Here is a 22,418-nt window from a genome sequence, read left to right on the forward strand (position 1 = left end):
GCTATACATGGCGGCCAGTATTAATGGTGGAGGAAGAACCCAGAAAACCCCAGAAAGAACCACAGACTTACGAGAAGCTACTGGCAAGCTTTCTCACATAACCACATTAGCCGAATCTGAGACTCGAACCCATGCAGACAGAAGTGAGATGGCAGTGATCCGTAATGTAGAGCGCTTTTAGACCACTCGGCCACTTTGGGCCCGGCTTCCTTTGGTCACTACAAAGTGTGGAGGACTCATGGTACTAATTGATAGTAAAACTAATTGAACATAATGATATTAAAATTTCAATCACTTTAAAGTTCTAAATGTTCAAGAGCAAACTTATATCAGTATAGACATATCCTTGGTGCAAGCATCTGTGTAAAGAAAACCGTATGGCATTTTTCTTTTATCTATATATGTTTGAAACCTGTTTTCATCTTTGCACTGAAGAGTGTGGTGCAAATTTTAATAATAAGTTTTCCAAGCTCACGTCTCCAAAAGGAATGAAATTCGATCAATAAAACATTGTCTGTGATGATTTTTGTTATGTTACAACTAGGATAAACTTTTAAATGATTCATTTTACCAAAATTCCACTTTCATTATCAACAAATCATGCCCAGACAAACCAATATATACTGTTTTCTGTTCGCACACATTTTCATTCTTCCTGTCATTAGTACCATGAGGCCTAGACAGGGAGACTTTTTCAAGTCTATGGGAGGGCTGGATTCGAGGGGTAGCAGAAGTCATTCCTAATGTTGATGTGATTGGGTACATATTTCATGGAGGAACATAATTTACTATAAAATTTACTTTTTGTGCCTATTAGCAGTAGCTCATTTTGCATTGCAGATACAACTACACCAGAGAGGATGAAGAAATTTACAAGGAGTTCCTTGAGATTGCAAATGATCTTGTCCCAAACATGATGAAATCCGTTGCTGGAGAGAATGCATCTCGACTTCATGGTACCTCGCTGTTACATGACCCAGAAGCATATGCTAATTTTCTTCGTTTTTATGATGGCATTTGCCAATGGGAAGAGGATAGTCCTACCCCTGTACTTCATATTACATGGGCAAAGCAGCTAGTCTTCTCGTTGGGCAAATTTGATCCTAAAGTCAGAAATTATATTGATATTCATGGAGAAGGAGAAGAAGAAGAGGAGGAGGAGGAGGAAGATGAAGAGGAAGAGGAAGATGAGGAAGAGAAAAGGAGAGATCTAGAAAAGAAAGTGCCACAAAAAGAAGTTTCTAAAGGTAGAAAACGCAAAAGAAGTCATAAAAATTCTGAAAATGGTGATGAATATGAGAGAAAAGATGGCAAATCTGAAAAGATGGACATTGCTGAAGAATGTGGCACCAATTCAGTAGAACCCAAACTCAATGGACAGCAGAGTGATGAGGAACAAATAAAGTCGGCCATTGAGGAACTTGTGTCAAAGGTTGGTGAGGAGAGTCAAAGTGACACTCCTAACCCAAATATTGCTGCTTTGGCTCAGGCTTGTAGTGAATCAATTCTGAATCCTGACTACCTGCTTGCTGGTGGTGAACCTTTTATGTCAACTAGTACGACGTCTACTACATCAGTAGGAGTGGAAAGTACTAGGTCAGAGTCTCGGTTAGATGTGAAGGAATTCTTAAGTAACAAATCAAACGGCACACCATTTATGGGAATGACTGTAGATTCAATGTTGAAGGCAGAGAGCCCTGCAGACATGATGATGTACAGAAAACGTCCAGATAGTGCAGTGACTACAGAACATTCCTCAGACACAAATGCAAGTGAACCATTAACAAATGAAACAGAAATTGTTGATGAGATTGTCCCTGAAACTGTTTCACTTACGCTGCAGAGCCAGAAAATGAAAGGCTTACGAAAGTTGCTTTTATCGGAAAAACTAAATACAAGTGCAATAATGTTGCAGTTGACAGCCCAGTCCCAAGTTTTTTTTAAACCCCGAAGAAAGAGCACTGATACCTCAAATGTCTCACTTCCAAGGAAAAGAACAAGGCGAGAGTAGTAAAACTTTTAGAATTTTGCAGCTGGTGTAGCTGTGGCTGTGTTGTAAATTTGAAATCTTGATTTTATTGTTTGAAAGACTCAAATCTATTTTAGAGGCAGATAGCCACGTAGGGGCAGATTTGAATCTAGGTTGTTCATAGAGGACATTGCTACACTTGAGTTTGCAGTTTTTCTAATTGTGTACTTCAGGTCATTTTAAGCAGATGTGGGAGGGTGTCCTTCTAATAAAATTTAGTTTTTTAAAATTGTACCACATTGTCTTAGGTGGCAGAGGACAGTTTGTTTGAAATGGGGTTGAAAATTTACTGACAACTAAAACAAGAAGTTCAAATTAAATGAACGTCTAGGTAAATTTAAATTTGTATCAGCACAAGATTTGGACATTTAACATAAAAATGAAGCATATATTGCGATTATTCTCATATGACCATTTACCAAATTAATGAGGGGCCCCGAGTGGCCGAGTGGTCTAAAGCGCTCTTCGTTACGGATCACTACCATCTCGCCTCTGTCTGCGGCGGTTCGAGTCTAAGATTCAGCCAATGTGGGTATGTGAGAAAGCTTGCCAGTAGCTTCTCGAGGGTTGGTGGTTCTTTCCGGGGTTTTCCCGGGTTCTTCCTCCCCCATTAATACTGGCCGCCATGTATAGCCTATCGTGTGCTGAAAAATGGCGTTAAACCCCACAACAACAACAACAACAACCAAATTGATGAATTATTCACAAATTACCAAGAAAATTAGTTTTCATATGACAAAGGTGTTCTCATAGTGGCACATTCAATTCTAATCCAATCTTTAAGAACAAAATTGCTTGTGTCAAATCAGCTGGAAAGGCCTTATCTATTATTAATATAGAATGTATTATTTTCTTAAAGTAAATTTAATTCTTTGACACATTTAGAAGTCCTGTATTCCCATGAAATGTGATATTAAATATCATATGATGCTACACATTTCATCTGTACTTGTCATGAAGATTAATTTAAATGAGCCTAAGTTTGCTTTTCTTTGATGAGATTTTATACTTGTCATAATCCTCTTTGGCTTTGTCATGATACTCATTGGCTTTGTCACAATCCTCTTTGGCTTTGTCATGATACTCTTTGGCATTGTCATAATCCTCTTTGGCTTTGTCATGATACTATTGTACATGTCATTTTAACTATGGAGAATGTGTAAAACTTCCATTAAAAAGTTCTTTGCATAGTGCATTTGTTTTTCCCACAAAGTTAGACATACACTTTTAGCCATAACATCATCATGCTTATAGCTGTAGCTGTCTATTTTAATTACTTTGTAAATTTTATCCAAGAATTAGATTGTAATTTTGTTTGGTTCTAAAGGGCTTAGTTTCAACAGAATGTGTAACAATAAAACAAAGTGTTTCATGAAAACAAAATGAACAGTCCTCTAAAATCTAATACTTTTATATATTTGAATCAAGGGACTTTTAGGTATATTGCAGTGGGATTCAGTTGAAGATAAGTCAGTTACTTGATTTTAATAGATGATGTATATCTTTATGTGATTGGTAGTACAAGCAATGTACGTACTCTCTCATAAGTGTATTCAAACTTCAAACAACAAAGATCTTGATCTGCCATAGCATGCACCTGCAGATCAGGATCTATGTTTTATCTAGTGATTACACTTGCTAGCACATTATGTTAATTACCTCTTTTCAGTGAACTAAGCATGGTTTTTAACCATCAACATGAAGAGCCAAAGACTTTATTCAGAATTTCTGATCTGATGAACTATTAAGAGGTATGCAGATAATAAACAATTCACAATTTAGGGATTGCAAAGCTGAAGTAATGTAAGCTCCCAAGATGACTGACCAGCTGCAGTGACATGTTTTTAAAAATTCTTTTCTCCTCAATATGTTTGGGTTCTTATATGTAACCCTCCACTTTAGTGATTAGAGAAAGTAATTATAAAAATCTTATTTAACATGTTAAATAATTGGCCTTGCATGCTTTGTTTGCAGTGACACTGCACATTGCAAGGGGAGGCTACTTAAGTGCTAACTAACATCCACTCAGAAAGACATAAGAGAGCACTGTGGTCAAATTTGTAGTTGATGAAGCTTTTATTGGTTGAGTAAACATTGTCAGAGTTTCAAACATTGCAATAATTGACTTCATAACATTAGAATTTAATATGGTCATTGAGTTCCAAACTTCCCCTTTTAGTAACAGTTTCATCTAATCAAATAAACAGGAATGCATCTGAGTTTGCTGGATAATAAAACATATATTCTGTAACTTGTAACGTAATTTTAGACTTTTAGGATAGTGCCTGCTAATGAATCTACTGTATAATCCTTTTATGTAGAAGATATTGTTCATTCATAATTGTTATTCAACATCTGAATCTCAATGTTATTCATGTAAAGATTAGTTCAGAGTATTTTGCTCTTTTGAACAAAGTTAGGGAAGAATTTCAGAAAGGAAAAACAGCACCTTACAATTCAGATTTGTTAATTAGATTTTGATAGTTTTGATTATTAATCAGTTGATCTTACTGTTAGGTCACCTGCTCAAAATGGGGGACTTAATGCCGTACAATAAGAAATGTACTTATTATTTTCATCATTGTTAGCTTTGGTAGTGTTAACAATGTGAGAGTGTTCATTTAACATGCATATTCCCCATGTTAGTATTTGTACTCTCATGAAACTTGGTTTGTATGCATCTTGAGGGGTCCTAAACATATTGTACCATATATAATTTACCATGAGCTACTTAGTTATTATTTTGATTGTATATGTAAGTGTCTTCATGACTCAGATCTTTATCATATTATTTTGAGGTGGCGCTATACAGTTTCGCATTTTGCATAGGGTTAGGATTTTAAAGAAAAAGAATTTCCCCGGCTTTCCTCACTGGTTATACTGGCTATTTAAAAAAGACCTTGTATATCTTAGGTATAATGCAAAGAACCTTTAATTCCCTTTATTTTGGTGTATGATTGATGGGTGTACTATGGGTTATAGAGTATACAGCTTGGCCTTACTTCAAATGTGCACCTTTCAAAAAAGTGCTAGCTCTACTTGGTCATTTTCACTTCCTGAACTTCAGAGGTAAATTGTATAAAAAAGAGCCGATAACTTTTTCTACATTTTATATATTTGGTAATTCATTCATTACACTTTCAGAAGCTGGTATTGTCTAGTCTGGCAAAATTCATTTTTCCTATTTTAATAGCTGCTATGTATAGTGTACTTTAAACTAACTCAGACTGATTTTTTAACACAAGGGAGCAGTCATTTTAGTTAGCAGTGTGCTTAAATCATGTAAAATTTCCAAAAGTACAATATCCAAAAGAAATATCATCCACATTACATTAATGTAGCATAGAGGTATGCAAACATTCTCTCCACTGTGCATGTTTTAAATGCGAACTACTTCACCTTACATACATCACTCTCTCAAAAGTACATATTATCTGGTGAGCGCCACCTGATTGTATATGTAAGTGTCTTCATGACTCAGATCTTTATCATATCATTTTGATTGTATATGTAAGTGTCTTCATGACTCAGATCTATATCATCATAAATCTTGGTATGTTGTATACATCAAAAGAGATATTACAACTCTACACCAAAAGCAGGTTATTGTAACTGGTTTTCATGCTTCAGTGAGTAACATTTTTGCATTCATATTCTAAGTTTCAATGCTCTGACCTGGGCTCTCAGATAGTAGTATATGTTACTGGACCAAAACTACAATTCAGGGTTTTTCTTTGGTGGCAATGTTGAGTTTGTGCATGCAACTCAATAGTCCACAAATATTTGTCTGTAAGGGCATGAAAGTTAATATGTATATTAAATACTTTATAAAGAGGACTTTCTTATTTGCTTCCCATTCTTTCATGGAATAAATCATTTGTTGTTTTAGTTGAGCTAAACTGGATTCATATGGAAAATTTCTTGTTTTAGACCGTTAAGAGGTAAATTGTTTTCAAACCATGACAACTTTTACATTTAGATTACTGTTCACTGCCATCTTACCTCTGTCCACATTGGTTCAAGTCTCAGGCACAGCCAATGTAGGCATATGAGAAAGCTTGCCAGTAGCTTTCTATTGGTCAGTGGTTCTTACAGTGGTTTTCCCTTGTACTTCCTCCACCAGTTGTACTGGCCGCCATGCATAGCCTATCTTGCTCTGAAAAATGGTGTTAAAACTTGAAACTACAACAACAATTAAATCTGGCATGAGCTCAGTAACGAGTGAGATGCATACATATTAATGAGGCAATCTTGAATCATCCTTGTATTCTTATATAGTACATGTACGACAAGTAAATTGTAAGCAGCCAAACAAGCCCCGGTGATGATGAATAAATGCACACGACATGAGCCTCAAAATGTAATCTTTATTCTGTGTCTCAACTTGAACTTGGAATACTTTTTAAAAAAAACAGATACCTGGTTGTTTATTTTATTACCCGAGTTTTTATTAACAGGCAAGTAACTGGGTACCTGTTGGCATCTTTACTTGATACCACTATGGAGTCCATATTTCTGACCCAATTTCAACAAAACTTGGAATAGGGATTTGTATCATCTGAGTTCAGTAATGCAATCCATACATAATACTGAGACGATCTTGCATTAACTTTGTTACAGTTCTGAAGGCAACAATTCTAGTCTGATTTTGATCAAACCAGGAATATATGTGATTTTGATCAGACCAGGAATATTTCACTAGGATCTTGTATTAGTTTGATAATGAGTGAAATCTGTGCATACTAATGAGGTTATATTGCATACTAATGAGGTGATATTGCATCTGATTGTCAAAGCTTATTACCATTCTGGAGGCCTTTTTCATTTTTCATTAAGCTTCTGCATGAGTTCAGTAATGAGTGAGATGCATACATATTAATGAGGCAATCTTAAATCTGATTGACTGAGCACACTTGAAGCCCTAGTTCTGATCTGATTTTGATCAAACTTGAAATGTGGACTTGTGTCATCAGGATCTTATATGGGTTTGATAATGAATGAGATCCATCCATATAAATGATATAATTATTGCATCTGGTTGGCTGAACTTGTTATCACTCTGAAAGTTATATTTATAATCAGATTTTGAGCAAACTTGGAATATTTGCTAATGTCATCATGATCTTAAGTTTGTTAATGAGCAAGCTCATTTAGAATAAGGAGGTGACTCAATTTCACAAAATCTATGATCTTCTTTGAACTTTAGAGACTATTTTTTACCCCTGTTTAATCTGACTTAATAAATATGCTGATATCATCAAGATGTTGGCTGAGTTTTATTATGACCAAGACCTGTACATATATTTTTGAGGTGCTTTTGCATCAGAAATGATATTTTTTTACCACTAGAGGCTGTGTTTTTGATAGAACTTGGTTAAAACTTGGTAAACAGGCATGTGTCATCAAGATTTTATTTGAGTATGATTGTGAGTGAAAGTCATGGATATTATTTGATTTGACCTTGCATCTGATTGGCTGAGCTTGTCAGCTATTAAGCAGATATATTTCTATGTTAATGTGGTAGCCTTTTATCTGATTGGCTGTGCTTGTTAGCTCTATAGAGTTGAAGTTCGTGCTGTCTTAAGGTTATGTCATTATTGTTATTGATTGGTTCCATAATAAGTAAGATCACAACCTATTAATATGATAATTAAAAAGGTACCATGCATCTGATTGTCTGAGCTTGTTACCCCTCTATATCTGAAGACTATTTCTCAGCCAACTTCATAAATGTGTTTGTATGATCGTGATCTTGGATGACCTTGATTACGATTAAGAGACGGTGCCTATTAATTATTAATTTATCTTTAAAACAATTTTTTTTTTCAAGATATAGGAAAAGGTAGTCAGCATGGTGTAAAGTTTTGGAGATAGTTACCTAGATTGTATTCTTACTATATATAAGCCTGCTCTGTAAAAATGGTAAACTGTATAAAGTTATGTAAGTCAAGTGAGTGATATAAGGCCCACATGAGACTCTTGTTGTAATATAGGTTTGCTGTCTATATCTTTACTTGATGTAAATTTATTTATATTTTGGAGTTAGATATTAAATCAAAATGCATAATTAATTTATGTCAAAAGACATGTTTTACTCCTTTTGGCAAATTGTGAATTAGTGTTAATTCACTTCACCATTGCCTACTGTGTGAATTTTAGTCATGGTTCATTAAAGGTTACATTACTGAGCAAATTATAGCTGTTAAATGTGAATATTGGTTTTATCATCATCATCTTAATGTAGCTTAAGATTGCATGTTGCACATGTTAATTTCATTAAGAATCAAATATGTAGTTTCTTCAGTTTTATGAAAACTGTAAATATTGAAAATACATGTATAAAGTTTGTTAGTATTTGTACAGCTTTTTTGAATATGTTGATCCATCTTTATTTGTTTTTCTCCCAGCTTAAAGTGTGGGTTATGTTATATGTTTTATAAAAATAATTTTTTGTTTCTTGTAAATATTTGTTTTAGTAAAATTTCATCATAGGGTGACCATCTTTGGTGTTTATTTCTGCATTGACTTAAAAGTAAATCATCTCTAGGATATGTAGATGAGGTTAAATTACATTGTGCTGTTTTAAATACTGAATCTTGTAATATTCATGGCAACTGAATAATGTTGACATGAAATGCCATGAATTTTAGCTGACGTTTACACTGGTTTTAATGTTACGTTTGCTTATTACTATGTTATCAGAGAACACTAAAAAAGTGTTTGTATACTTTAAAAGCTGACATGCAGTTTTGTTGTTAGAGTCGCCTACTTGGGAGAAGCAGATGTTAATCTTTGAATACCTGTTGATATATTTTTATTTCTAATACTCCCATTACTTGCATCTGAACATCATTTGGTGACATTCATCTGTCTGTTCCATGAAGCTGATTTGTACGATTACACAAAAAATAAAACAAACAAATGAATCAGATATGGTAGGCTTATTTCTGTTCATTTGTAGATGACCTCGCTAGGTTTTCATAACATTTACCCAAATTTTGAGATTTTTTAATGCTGGGTTTTTCAGATTTTAAAAAAAAATCCTTTTTAGCACAAGTAGGCCAGAATTTCTTGACCATGACAAAAGAGATCATGTTTATGTTCACATGTAAAAACAAAAGTTGATTTTAGTGCCATTTAAATCAGATTTGAGAACTTGATATGGTTTTTGGACTGTATGAAATGTTCACTTTAGTGTCTGTCTTGGCGGCATTCATGTTGTACAAGCACAAGTTTTGTTTCTTTACATATCTGATTTCATCTCCCTTATTCACCTTACATCTGTTGTATACAGTTTATTAAAAGGAAATTAAAGACATTTTACAGGCAGATTGATGAGCCTTAAATTTGAAATGTGACTCAAATGGGATGATTGGAGTGGTTAGATATTGTTATAATGTAAATAGGTTAATTCATGAAGTTCTTTGTTCCTATGGTAATTTACATCAAGTGTCAGAGTCAGAATAATTAATCAGGCATGTAGTTCTTTGTTCCTATGGTAATTTACATCAAGTGTCAGAGTCAGAATAATTAATTAGGCATGTCTAATCAAGATACCATTTACGCTTGCTTTTAAGTTGAGTCAAACTGCAAAGAACGAAAATCCAGATTTGCTGTACTGCAAACTAGACAGATCCAGATCTGCTCTCACATAATGCACTTGCAGATCTGGGTCTATGTTTTTGGTTCTGCTGATGACTGCTAACAAACTGCACGAACCCAGAACTGCCAGTGCATTATGTGACAGCAGATCTGGATCTGTGTAGTTTGCAGTTACACTTGTAAGTGAGTAGATACGGTACATATGTGTAGAATTAAACTTTCTATATCTACTTGTGCTCAGACGACAGTGCTTCAAGTCATTGTACCATACCATTAATTGCATTACAAAATTAATATTTGTAGGTAAGAATTGTTCTGTTGTTTTTTTTTTCAAAATACTAACTGTATAAAACTCTTGATGCTTAAGTTGTTTGCACAATGTGCTGCAAGGGAGATAATTAGAAACCTGAATATTCATCAGTGTACAAATGGAAAATTCCACCTGAGGGTCCAAATTTTCCTTCTGACACTTGACAAAGTATAATGTCTGAGACAAATTCTGATTCTAAAAGTGTACTTTTCCTATCCAACACTGATGCATCAATGAATGATTATCTTTCTCACATTCCTAAGCAAAAATATGGCTTGAATCCAGAATAGAGTATTGCAAATACTGATCTAACCTTTAAACAACAAAAACAAACATTGAAAGTTTCCTCACCTAAAAGTTAGGTTTATACTGAAAAATTAAGTGTAAACTTTAAGTGACATTAAAAAATTTGTCAGCATTTTAAAGCACAGTTTTTGAGACTGCTAAAGTTGTGGCAATACTTGACATCCAAATTGTGTACCGTAAATGTACATTGATAAAAATGGTAACAGGTGGGGAAAAAATCCATTCTTATTCACAAGATTAATTGAGACAGACAAAAAACAATGGTACAGTCCCTGATTCATCTTTGATCTAGAATTGATTTACCCTTTATAAATAATTATGAAATTATAAATATGAAAAGAAAAAATTAGACAAAGAACTTTTTGAAATGAAATTTACACTTCAAAAGCAGGACACTTAGCTCATTTTGAAACATTAAGGTGTTACATTTCATGTTTATCATGATTATTTCAAAAGAATGTTCAGGTGTTGTTGGAATTTAGGGAGTTTTTGCCACTTTGTGTGCACAGTGCTTGCAGTAGCCTTTTAAGTGTTGAAAGATGGTAACATGGTGAATAATTAAGATATCTGCCTTGAGTATTATACACTGGAAAACATAATCGTACACATATAGGAATGTGAGAAATATGAAATTGAGTATTATGCACTGGAAAACATGATCATACACATATAGGAATGTGAGAAATATGAAATTGAGTATTATACACTGGAAAACATGATCATACACATATAGGAATGTAAGAAATATGAAATTGAGTATTATTCACTGGAAAACATGATCATACACATATAGGAATGTAAGAAATATGAAATTGAGTATTATTCACTGGAAAACATGATCATACACATATAGGAATGTGAGAAATATGAAATTGAGTATTATTCACTGGAAAACATGATCATACACATATAGGAATGTAAGAAATATGAAATTGAGTATTATTCACTGGAAAACATGATCATACACATATAGGAATGTGAGAAATATGAAATTGAGTATTATACACTGGAAAACATGATCATACACATATAGGAATGTGAGAAATATGAAATTGAGCAAGATGATTGGTATTGACATTGATTAATCATTATTCCATTAGCATTTATTATTGTCAGGACAAGGAAACTACAGTGACTTTAATTGTGTGATCTCTGTGATGTGAATATAGTCTCTGATGGGTTATGCTCATCCCACACCAGAGTATGTTATTTTCTTTTCATTAACTGAATCATGGAATCTGACAAAGCATTTAATAATCATTGTTGAAATTGTTGTTACCAAAAAGTTAAAAAGTTGATACCGTCCTGATAACTAGATCTATTGTGTCTTTCATTATTTGTTAAATATTCTCCTTTAGCCAGTTTGCTAGGGCATAGATAAACATGGTCAGATAGGAATTTACAATTTTTAAAGTGAGTTTATGGTATAGCCCTTCATTTGGCATGTGTTGTCTGTTTTCAGTCATGCGTTGTCCTTCAGAATTTGATATTTTAAATTTCTCAAAATATTTGGACTGATTTCTGCCAATTTACGCCAAGATTTTGGGCATGTAGAACTTTTAAATGTGTGAAAATACTGGCCTGCTACCATTTATGGACACCTTTACTAAAAGCATAAAAATCTTATAACTTATTAAAAATGGGTGGTTTCTAGTAATGATGCCCATTTGCCATAGAAAAGTGACCATCATTACTAAAAATAGATACAATTTTAAATGTCTTTTCAAATACAACTGAACAGAAATTGATCAAATTCAGCAGAACACACCCTGGATTGAAGGGTCTTCATGTTATAAAATGATCAAAATATGCTGTCAGACATGACCATTGTTATGACAAATAGAGAAACATTCAAATGATTTTTCTCAAAAACCACTGAAACAATATGACTAAAGTTAGCAGAAAGCATCCTGGCATAAGGTGTGTAAAGTTGGTAATAACACTGTCAGTCTACCATCAAATATTGCCACTGTTACTTAGGGCTGTTCCATTAAAACATATATGGGACCCAGGGAAAGCACTTTTAAAGTGGGGTATTCACCCATAGATGCAATTTAGAATTTTCTTATCAATTTATTATGAAATCTGTGAATCAAAGTACCCTGGCATATATTTTTTTTAAAACTGCCTTCCCTGGGTATGTTTTAATGAAACAGTCCAAAATGTAGAAAATCCTATAAGCACTTTTTTCTAAAACAAAATTGTTCAGTAGAATTTTACAGCATTCTTGCTTGAAGGCCATTAAGTTTTATACCTGCAATGTTGATCTGCCAACAAATATGGCTACTTTTGTTTGAAAACCATTTGAAATGTTTTATCTAAAAACTTAAATTCTGAACAGAATTGAACCAATTGACAGAAAGCATATTGGCATAAAGGCCTTTAAGTAATAAAAAAATTTTGAAGTTGTGCTACGGATGGAAAAGAATAAAGAAACCTTGAAGTAGTTGTTCTAATGATGTATGCTATCAGTAGCGTTAGTAGATATTGTACAGAAGGAATCTGACTATTATGTTTGCCAATTGCTGTTAGACAGAAGTCATCTGGGGTCAGTGATATCACGCCCTCTTTAGCCTCCTATTAAATCCTTGTTTAGAAACAATGTTTTATGTTAAGATTACTTTAAAATCAGGATTGTATTTTCATTGTTATTTTACGTATATTCATTTCAGGTACAATAAAACATAAATTATTTAGACCCAGTCAACTTCATGCAGGAAATTCATTATCCAGATAATTGTACTTAATTGAGGATTTACTTTTTTGGGAGTAATAAACAGAGTGAACAAACTGGATAATTGGGAGAAGTTCTAGTTCTTTTCTTTTTCAAGGATGAAGCTTGGGTTACCATTTTAAATTGCAGAAATTCTGTTTTGTGTTGTAGTCAGTTGCATATAACTTGCATTGAGGAAGCTTAATTGAAGTTATCAAAATATCAGTTGTCATATTTGCTGTGATGATGATGGAAGGATTACTACCATGTCGATTTTTTCCTTTCAGAATTTGATTCAGAATTAGTACATTAAACATTAAAAGGGTAAAGATGTACTTCAAAGATGCATGTCAGTGATTGACAGAATTTTTCAGCAGTTTTACTTGTCTGTAAGGTTTGCTGATTGTGAGAGGCAGTTATTTTTGGGGTGGTTTTTCTTCATTACCCTAAAATGATTTTGTATTTTGATCATAACTGGTGTTAAGCTGTGCATCGGATGTGTAATGAATTTAAAGTGCTTTCATTTTCCTTACAATATTTCATAACTGTTTTATGTTGCATTCTTTATTCTTAAGTGAATGTGGCAATATTATGTGCATATGTGTGTGAGAAAGAGACTTTGAAGTATCATATTAATAACGTATGCCCCTTCTTGAAAACACTGACATGTAGTTCACATTTCTAAATAGTTGCACTACATCATACCTCAGGTAATGACATGACAGATCTTCAGCTTTATTTTCTGTAACTCATTTAGTCCCTTCTTGATCCCACCATTCATCAGAAAGATGGTCAAGATATAAAATTATCTAATGTCTTGTAAATGGGATGGTATTATACATTGTTAACATTAGTGCCAACAGTTTCATCCTGAAGTCTTTGTTTTCATTTCACAGAAGACACAATGAAAGAATGAATTTTGCATCAATTTTTAGATTTTTGCCTACTATCTGAAAAACATGCACAACATCCTGACCATCTGCATTTACTGCAAACTGTCATCTAATACATTTACCTTGCAGATTTTGTCATTTTGTTGTAGGAAAAAGTACTGCAAAACTCAAAGTAATCAACATTTTTATGTGTAAGGGCATGCCTGTATTGCATGACCCAATATTATTCCAAAGAATCTTGTCATGCATGACTGGTTTTTAGAAAGGCAATCTAGATTACATGACAGGAATCAATACTTTGATCAATCAATCAATACAGTAGTGGAATCAATACTTTGATCAATCAATCAATACATTAGTGGAATCAGTACTTTGATCAATCAATCAATACAGTAGTGGAATCAATACATATCTCTGGATAATCATATTTTGTTAGCTTTAATGCAATGTTAATAAAAATATAAAATAAAAGTTCCATATACTAGGGTGACTGATTAGAAGGTTTGACCAATATGTATCTGTTATTGGTCAAGGCACCTGCAGATTAGGTTGAATTGGTAGATTTATTCTGGACATAAATGCACTTAAATTAATTTCTGCTGTCTTAAGGTGTTATACACTTAATGAAGCTATACATACATTGTATTGAGGAAGTGTGTTAGACTTTTATGTAGATTCCATCTGCCCTGTGCTAAAAGTGTTTTAACATTTAGTACTCAGGAATATGGTCTAAAATTATACTATTTAACAACATTGTCAATATCTAGCAATATTGTGTTTGAAAAAAGATGGTATAAATTAGTTTCTTTTTGTCATATTCTACTGAGCAATATGGTGTAAAATGACAGTATTGTGTCACATTCTACCTAGGCAATATGGTGTAAAATGACAGGATCTTGCCATATTATGTTTGAGCAATATGGTGTAAAATGACAGGATCTTGCCATATTATGTTTGAGCAATATGGTGTAAAATGAACGGATCTTGCCATGTTATGTTTGAGCAATATGGTGTAAAATGACAGGATCTTGCCATATTATGTTTGAGCAGTATGGTGTAAAATGACAAGATCTTGCCATATTATGTTTGAGCAGTATGGTGTAAAATGACAGGATCTTGCCATATTATGTTTGAGCAGTATGGTGTAAAATGACGATCTTGCCATATTATGTTTGAGCAGTATGGTGTAAAATGACAAGATCTTGCCATATTATGTTTGAGCAATATGGTGTAAAATGACAGGATCTTGCCATATTATGTTTGAGCAATATGGTGTAAAATGACAGGATCTTGCCATATTATGTTTGAGCAATATGGTGTAAAATTACAGGATCTTGCCATATTATGTTTGAGCAATATGGTGTAAAATTACAGTATATTACTATACCTTTAATCCAGTTATTTTAAAAATCTCATCGTTTATTGCATACCTGCCATAACATGACATACCATGCTAAATATGGTATTTCTTTACTTCCAAACCCTGACACGTTTATGTTTCTAAAAACATAATTTTCAGTAATCTTCAAGGAATTAAAACTAAAAGAAACAAAATCACTACTTCAGTATATGCCCAAATAACATGTATAAATGGTAAACAGTCCTACTGAGAGCTCATGTAGAACTATCCTTGGGGTAGTTTGTATAAAGTAAAGACAATTGAAAGGCTCCCACCATCACATATTATATAATTGGCTGACAATAGCTAGGGTGATGTGTTAAGTTCTTTGAAGATGACTGTGGGTGAGCCCATTTTGCTAATCTGCATAGGTCAAGTTCACAAAGTGGAACAACCCAATTCATTTTAAGTTCTGATATTGCCAACTTTATTGACATAAGATTCTGATCACTCAGATTCACTCAGAGAATCCAGCAGGAAAGTCTGAACAATAACTTCATCTAATGAGTGCAGAGATGCATTACCTTCAGACACCCTATTGAAGTATGGAGAGTAGCTACAACTGCGTCTGATTAGGTCTGTATTTTGCCATCCAGTGGGGATGGAAACTTATATATATGTTTTCATTTAATATAGGTGTGGTTGTGAGTGTTTGCATATATGTGCATGTGTATGGTAATGATATTTGACAATAGTAAGTCTACCAACTAGTTTTTCTTTACAAGTGTATGAAATGCTTTCAAGAAAACAAAAAAGTTATTTTCTTTTATTTTGATTTTAATTTTCAGTCATTTTCTATAGAATTATATATATATATATATATATATATATATATATATATATATATATATATATATATATTGGATGAAATTGGGTTTTTGTTTTGTCATGTACACTAAAAATACCCTTGGTACCTTGAAACACTTTTTTTGTCTTAAAAAAAACACAACTATCTGGGAATATGGCTGGTATGTTGTTTTGTTCCAGGCAATCAGAACTAAGTAACACAATTCTGAATGGAGAAGAAAAGAAAAAGAATAGGTATTAAGAGTATGAAAGATAAAGTAATATAAGTCTCTACTGTTGATGGATCTGTAGATGTACATATTAAAACTTGACTGAATGATCCATATTTCTTTGCCTGCTGAGAATGCTTATATGCAGTAGTTACACCAAAATGGTGTTATTCTCTTGGGGAGGCTATTAATGTTTCCTTTTTATTGCATAACTGTATGCATTAGCTAAACCACCATGGTGTGTTATTCTCTTGGGGAGGCTACTATTTAGTCCTTTTATTGCATGTCTTTTTTCTTTTACCTTTGATAGAATTGTTAGACATAGGCAGCACTTTTCTGATAGCAGTAGCAGCATGATTGCTGTTAGCAGTATTATAGGTTTATGTTGAATTTTTTGCAAGTCAGTTGATATGTCAGTGTCAGGTGGGATGGGATACACTTGGCTTTTTGGAACACTTGTTTATATTATTATTCATCATGGCAGTTCTGTTACTATTCATTATGACAAACTCATCAACCTTATAATTATTCTTAACAACACTTTTAATTGAATTCCAGCAAATGGTTAAGATTATACACATGCACATGAACTCACATAACCAATTTCCTCCACCACAGAATTGGTGAGGTTAGTTGAACACTGGTCACCATTTACTTCTTTATATTCCATCTTTATGCTTGGCTTCAAATCCAGATGACATTTTTAGGTTTCAAAATACCTAACACGATCATTTGTAATTTCTCTTCTTCCTCACAAATTTAATTTTCTTTCAGTTTTAGAGTTTACTACCTTTCTGTTGTCCATTTATAAAACGGTGATTACAGTGTACTGTCAGCTTAGAAACAAGATATACTATCAAGTGCTTGGCCAGAAAAGATGTGGAGAAGCTACAACAGGCAGCTAGTGCATATTTTCTTTATCTTGGATGTAAAATGAATCTTTGGCTTCAATCTCTGCTCAATGACATCATTTCATAGGTTTTTCCATAAAAAAATGTACTTTCTAGATTTGTCAGCAGGGCATTCTATCTTGTACAATGTTTTGTACATTTTTTATTTTGTTCATTTATAGACAGTACCAGATACCTGAACATTGCTTTCTTTATTTAGAGCTTGAACTGTCTAGAGACAATTTTACTTAAAAATGGGGCAGTCTTTTATATTCAGCATAAAATGTAAAATTACATGTTTTGAGAATGATATTTTGGACATAATATAGGTCAACATGACCTGTTCATTTTACATTTCCTCAAGATGAGTATTAGTGCCTATTCCATTTGAGAAAATGTCAGGCGGTATGCATATGAATCTACAGACTGGCAAAGACTCGAGACAATTTATACTGACCATGCACAAAAAATGGAATTTGCATTCATTGATATTCATTTTAAAAGTAATATGTACAGATCATTTTTGTTAACCTGTATCTTATTTGGTTCAGCAAAAACAAAGTGTCAGCTAATATTCCATATGAAAAGAGCACAAAATATTAGAAATTTCTTGTCTCTTTAAATACTTGTTGTAATTGCTGAACTGAATTTTTTAAGATTTTTTATTCCACATTTTTATTATAGGTGATTGGTCAGAGGTTGAAAACAAATTGAAATATTTTATCATGTGAATAGACAGTGCTTTGTTCCAATTTGTTCATGTTCTTCTATGTTAAGTATTTGATTAGAATAAATGTTAGCTGTTGAAGCAGTTGTTTTTTCCGTGTTTATTTATACTTCACATGCCAATCATCAACACATGACATAATTTTGTAGTCTACATGTATCTTAAAAAGAAGTTTCCTTCCCCTGATCAACAAAAGATGTAGGATATATAGTGGAAAACTTAAAAGCCATTATGCCAATCTATAAGTTGTGGTCAAATCTGTTTGGGAGTTTTTGTTGAGAAGTCATTGAAAGATTTTTTTAAATTTTGAACTTGAGTGATGATGGTCATGAAAAGTGCAGATGATAGTCTTTCGACACAAAAGAATTTTATCACTATTTCTAAACTAGATCAGTCAATATTCTAGGTCTATATGAAACCTTTCCTTCCGATGATACTGATGATTCGGCTCTCCAAATACAGGAGTTCCACTTTGAAAGAAAAGATAGGGAATCCATGGGGGTTGGGGTATTCTTCTCTATGTAGACAGTTCAATTATAACAGATGTGTTGATCTTGAAACTAATGGGGTAGAGAGTATATGGATCGAAGTAACCCTTGCCCTATCAAAGCCAATACTCTTATGTTCAGTTTACAGGCCACCTAGTTCCACATCTGATTGGATTGATAGATTTGAAGTGAAAATTTAAAAAGCATTACTAAAGGAAGATTAAGAAACTATCTTATTAGGTGATTTTAACATTGACTACATGAAAACTCCACCATTAACATGGATAAGTAACTTTGAAACTTACAACTTTACTCAATTAATTAACACCCCAACTAGAGTAACGGATAAAAGTGCTACTATCATTCATCATGTCTATACTAATAAACCTGAAAACATAAGTGAAATTAATGTGCCAGTATACGCACTGAGTGACCACTACCCAGTCTGTATAACTAGACATGTTCCAAAATCATCTAACAATGGTCAACACATTGAAATATAATACAAGGACTTTAAACAGTTTGATGAGGAAATGTTCTTAAACGAGTTAGTTTGCAAACCCTTCCAATCAGTCTGCAATATAGCAAATGTCAACACTGTCTTAGACAAATGTTATTGGATGTTCAATGCAGCCTTAGACAATCATGCCTCAATTAAAACAAAAAGGGCTAATAACCAAATTACACCCAAGTGGATTACCCCTGAGATCAATGAGGCTAGGCACCTAAGAGATAATTTCCATGAGAAAAAAGACATGAAAAGCTATAGAAAGTGGAGGAATAAAACTAAGTACCTGATAGATAAGGCAAAAGAGAACTACTATAAACAGGCAATTGATGAAAGTAAGAGTACCAAGACATTGTGGAAGCATCTAAAAGAGCTGAACCCACCCTAGTACAGTTGTCTTCCTCCTAGACTTAAGCAAAATGATGATATAGCAACATCTGTACAAGACGTTGTGGAAATGTTCAACAATTCCTTCATAAGCATCTCTAGTAACAGTATTCAGAACCAGACTAACAGCCCAATTGAACTTGATGCTCTTCTGTTATTTATAAGACCTAAAATTCCTGATGATAATTATTTTTCAATAACTAATGTTAGTGAGGCTGATGTTTTTGACATGCTAATTAAAGTGAATAGTAATAAATCCTCTGGATTGGATGGTATTAGTCCACAAATTCTTAAAATTGCTGCACCAATAATAACAAAGTCACTAATGCATATCATAAACTTAAGTATAATGAGTGGTAATTTTCCAGAAGCACTGAAATGTGCAAAGGTTACACCTATCTTTAAGAAAGGAGAAATGGAGCATCCAGGGAATTACAGACCAATATCAATTCTACCTGTATTGTCAAAATTATTTGAAAAGCATGTAGCCATTCAGACCTATACATTTTTTAAAATATACTCTTTATTTTATAAAGCGCAATAAGGATTTAGAAAGCACCACTTGGGCCAAACAGAACTTACCAAATTCATTGATCTTTGGCTGAAAGAAATGGATAACAGACATATGACTGGGGTTGTTTTCCTTGACTTCAAAAAAGCCATTGATCTTGCTGATCATAAAATTCTGCTGCCAAAGTTGAACTTTTGCAGGTTCGACAATCCTTATTTAAACTGCTTTAGATCATACGTAAACCAAAGTTCTAAACAAGTAAGCATTGGCAATATTAGCTCTCAAACTCACACTATCAATTCAGGGGTCCCTCAAGGTTCCATGTTAGGCCCTCTCCTCTTTCTTATCTATATCAATGATCTACCATGAAAGAATTAATCCATAAATACAGATTTGTTTGCAGATAATGCAACCTTGTTTACATCTTGTTCTGATACTGAAGTTATCCCAACGAGATTAAACTCTGACCTTATTAGAGTCCAAAACTGGGCACAACAAAATAGGATGGTAATTAATGAAGGTAAAACAAAACGTATGATTTTGTGGACATCACAAAAACTACACAAGTCAGGGAACCCAGAACTATCTCTTGCAATAAATAATCATCCGTTAGCAAATGTCAAACATGAAAGGCTTATAGGCGTGTCTGTATATAATAATTTATTATGGAATGACCATATTGGTAGGCTTTGTAAAGCACTGTCATCCAAAATTGCCCTACTCAGCAGAATCAAGAAATATTTACCTATGGAAACTCACAGTCTATACTACAAGTCATATATTCTTCCAACAATGGATTATTGTTCAAATGTATGGGGAAACTGATAAATCTGAGCTTGACAGGATTTATATATTTCAGAAACAAGCAACACGCATAATTTTAGATGCATCTATTGATCATCCCTCAAAAACATTTTTTACAGAACTCAAATGGTTCACAATATATGACAAGATAGATTCTCACAAGGCAGTTTTTTTATATATAAATGTCTACATGCAACTGCACCAGAGTATCTTCAGGATCTATTCAGGTCTTTTTCAACACAATACCAGTTGAGATCAATATCACATGGAAAGCTTCTAGCACCAAAACCAAGAACAGAGCAATTTTAAAAGAGCTTCCAATATTCTGGTACAGTTCTGTGGAACAAGCTTCCACTACATGTAAAATCTGCTGAAAATATTAGAGTATTTAAGAAGAGATATCTTGAATATGTATGTGTTTCTAATAGATAATGGAATTAAGTATTTTAATACTAAACATGTTAAAATAAACAGTAATTATTGCAATCTTCATATAATGTGCATTGTTATACTCCTTAAGAGGACCTAAAGGAAGAATAGTCCTTGGCTAATGAGTCACCCTCTATAAATGAAGCATTATTATTATTATCATTACTATTATTATTACTAAGTGGATTACCATAAAGTTTTACAAAGACATTCATCTCAAGGTCAAGTTGGTCCCGAATGAAAATGGTGCCCCATGGCCATCCAATGTGGCCACCATGGCAGTCTTGTTATCCCTAGATGGTCATGCAGATATGAGCTTTCATTAAAAGGATTTTAATGATGTCTAGTTGGTTCTAAATGAAACTGGTACTAATCTGACATGCAAAATGGCAGCTTCAGTGTCCATCTACAAATTGTATTACTATTCTTGAGTGGATTCTGTTAAAATATCACTGTGATGGCCATCTTCAAAATGCAGTTATCAGTACTCCACTGGCATCAGTTAGTCTCGAGAGATGATGCAAGTGCATCCATGAGAGATGTCCCAGTTGGTGGTTGTGCAGCGTTTGCTGTGGTTATGTAGCCAAACACGGGAGTGGCAGTCCTCGCTGCACTTGAAGGTTACGTCTGGTGTGTGTTGGATCGGCTTCTTCTTCCTCTGCAACTGCTTTTCATCAGCTAGCAAGCATAGCTTGTCCTCGCCGGCTTTCAGACCAGTGATCAGAGCATGTTACCAGCTGAACCTGTCTAGAGCGAGCTCTTCCCAGGTGTTGACATCGATGTCAAGGGCTTTCATGTTGCACTTGCAGACATCCTTGAAGCGGAGATGTGGCCTTCCAATCGACCTTTTTTCAGAGGCAAATTTCGAATAAGGAATGTCTTTGGGTATCTGTCCGTCATCCATCCGACGTACATGGCCAAGGCAACTGATGCGACGTTGGCGGAGGAGTGTGACCATGCTGGGAATCTTGGCACTTAAAGCACCTCATTGTTTGTTATTTGATCGCTCCATGTGATCCAGAGTATGCGTCAGAGGCATCGCATGTGAAAGGCACTCAGTCTTTTCTCTTGTGAGGCGTACAGAATCCAGGGTTCACTGGCATACAGGAGAGTGCTTAGCATGCAGGCACGCTACACAGAGATTTAAGTGTTCAGGGTCAGCATGCTGTTGTTCCACACTCTCTGTGACAACCTGGACAGAGTTGTTGATGCCTTTCCGATCCGCTTATTGAGCTCAGCATTGAGCGCGAGATTGGTGGTGATGGTAGAGCAGAGGTAAGTGAACTGACTGACCACCTCAAGTTCGTTGTTGTTATTGTTGTTGTTGTCGGGTTTAACGCCATTTTTCAGCACACGATAGGCTATACATGGCGGCCAGTATAGTGGTGGAGGAAGAACCCGGGAAA

At 34.0% G+C, this 22,418-nt stretch overlaps 1 protein-coding gene across 1 annotated transcript in view; it reads left to right on the forward strand.

The window, feature by feature from the left end:
* The window catches only part of LOC149804303 (menin-like), an 82,152-nt gene extending 64,183 nt beyond the window's left edge, over positions 1-17,969 (forward strand). Inside the window, exon 6 of the mRNA XM_089938609.1 lies at positions 841-17,969. Coding sequence (XP_089794735.1) covers positions 841-2,011 — 1,171 coding nt within the window. The 3' untranslated portion in view covers positions 2,012-17,969. The remainder of the gene's footprint in view (positions 1-840) is intronic.
* Positions 17,970-22,418: the final 4,449 nt, after the last annotated feature.

This window comes from Sinohyriopsis cumingii, chromosome 2, assembly GCF_028554795.1.
Source record: "Sinohyriopsis cumingii isolate HCF-2022 chromosome 2, ASM2855479v2, whole genome shotgun sequence".
NCBI lineage: Eukaryota > Metazoa > Mollusca > Bivalvia > Unionida > Unionidae > Sinohyriopsis > Sinohyriopsis cumingii.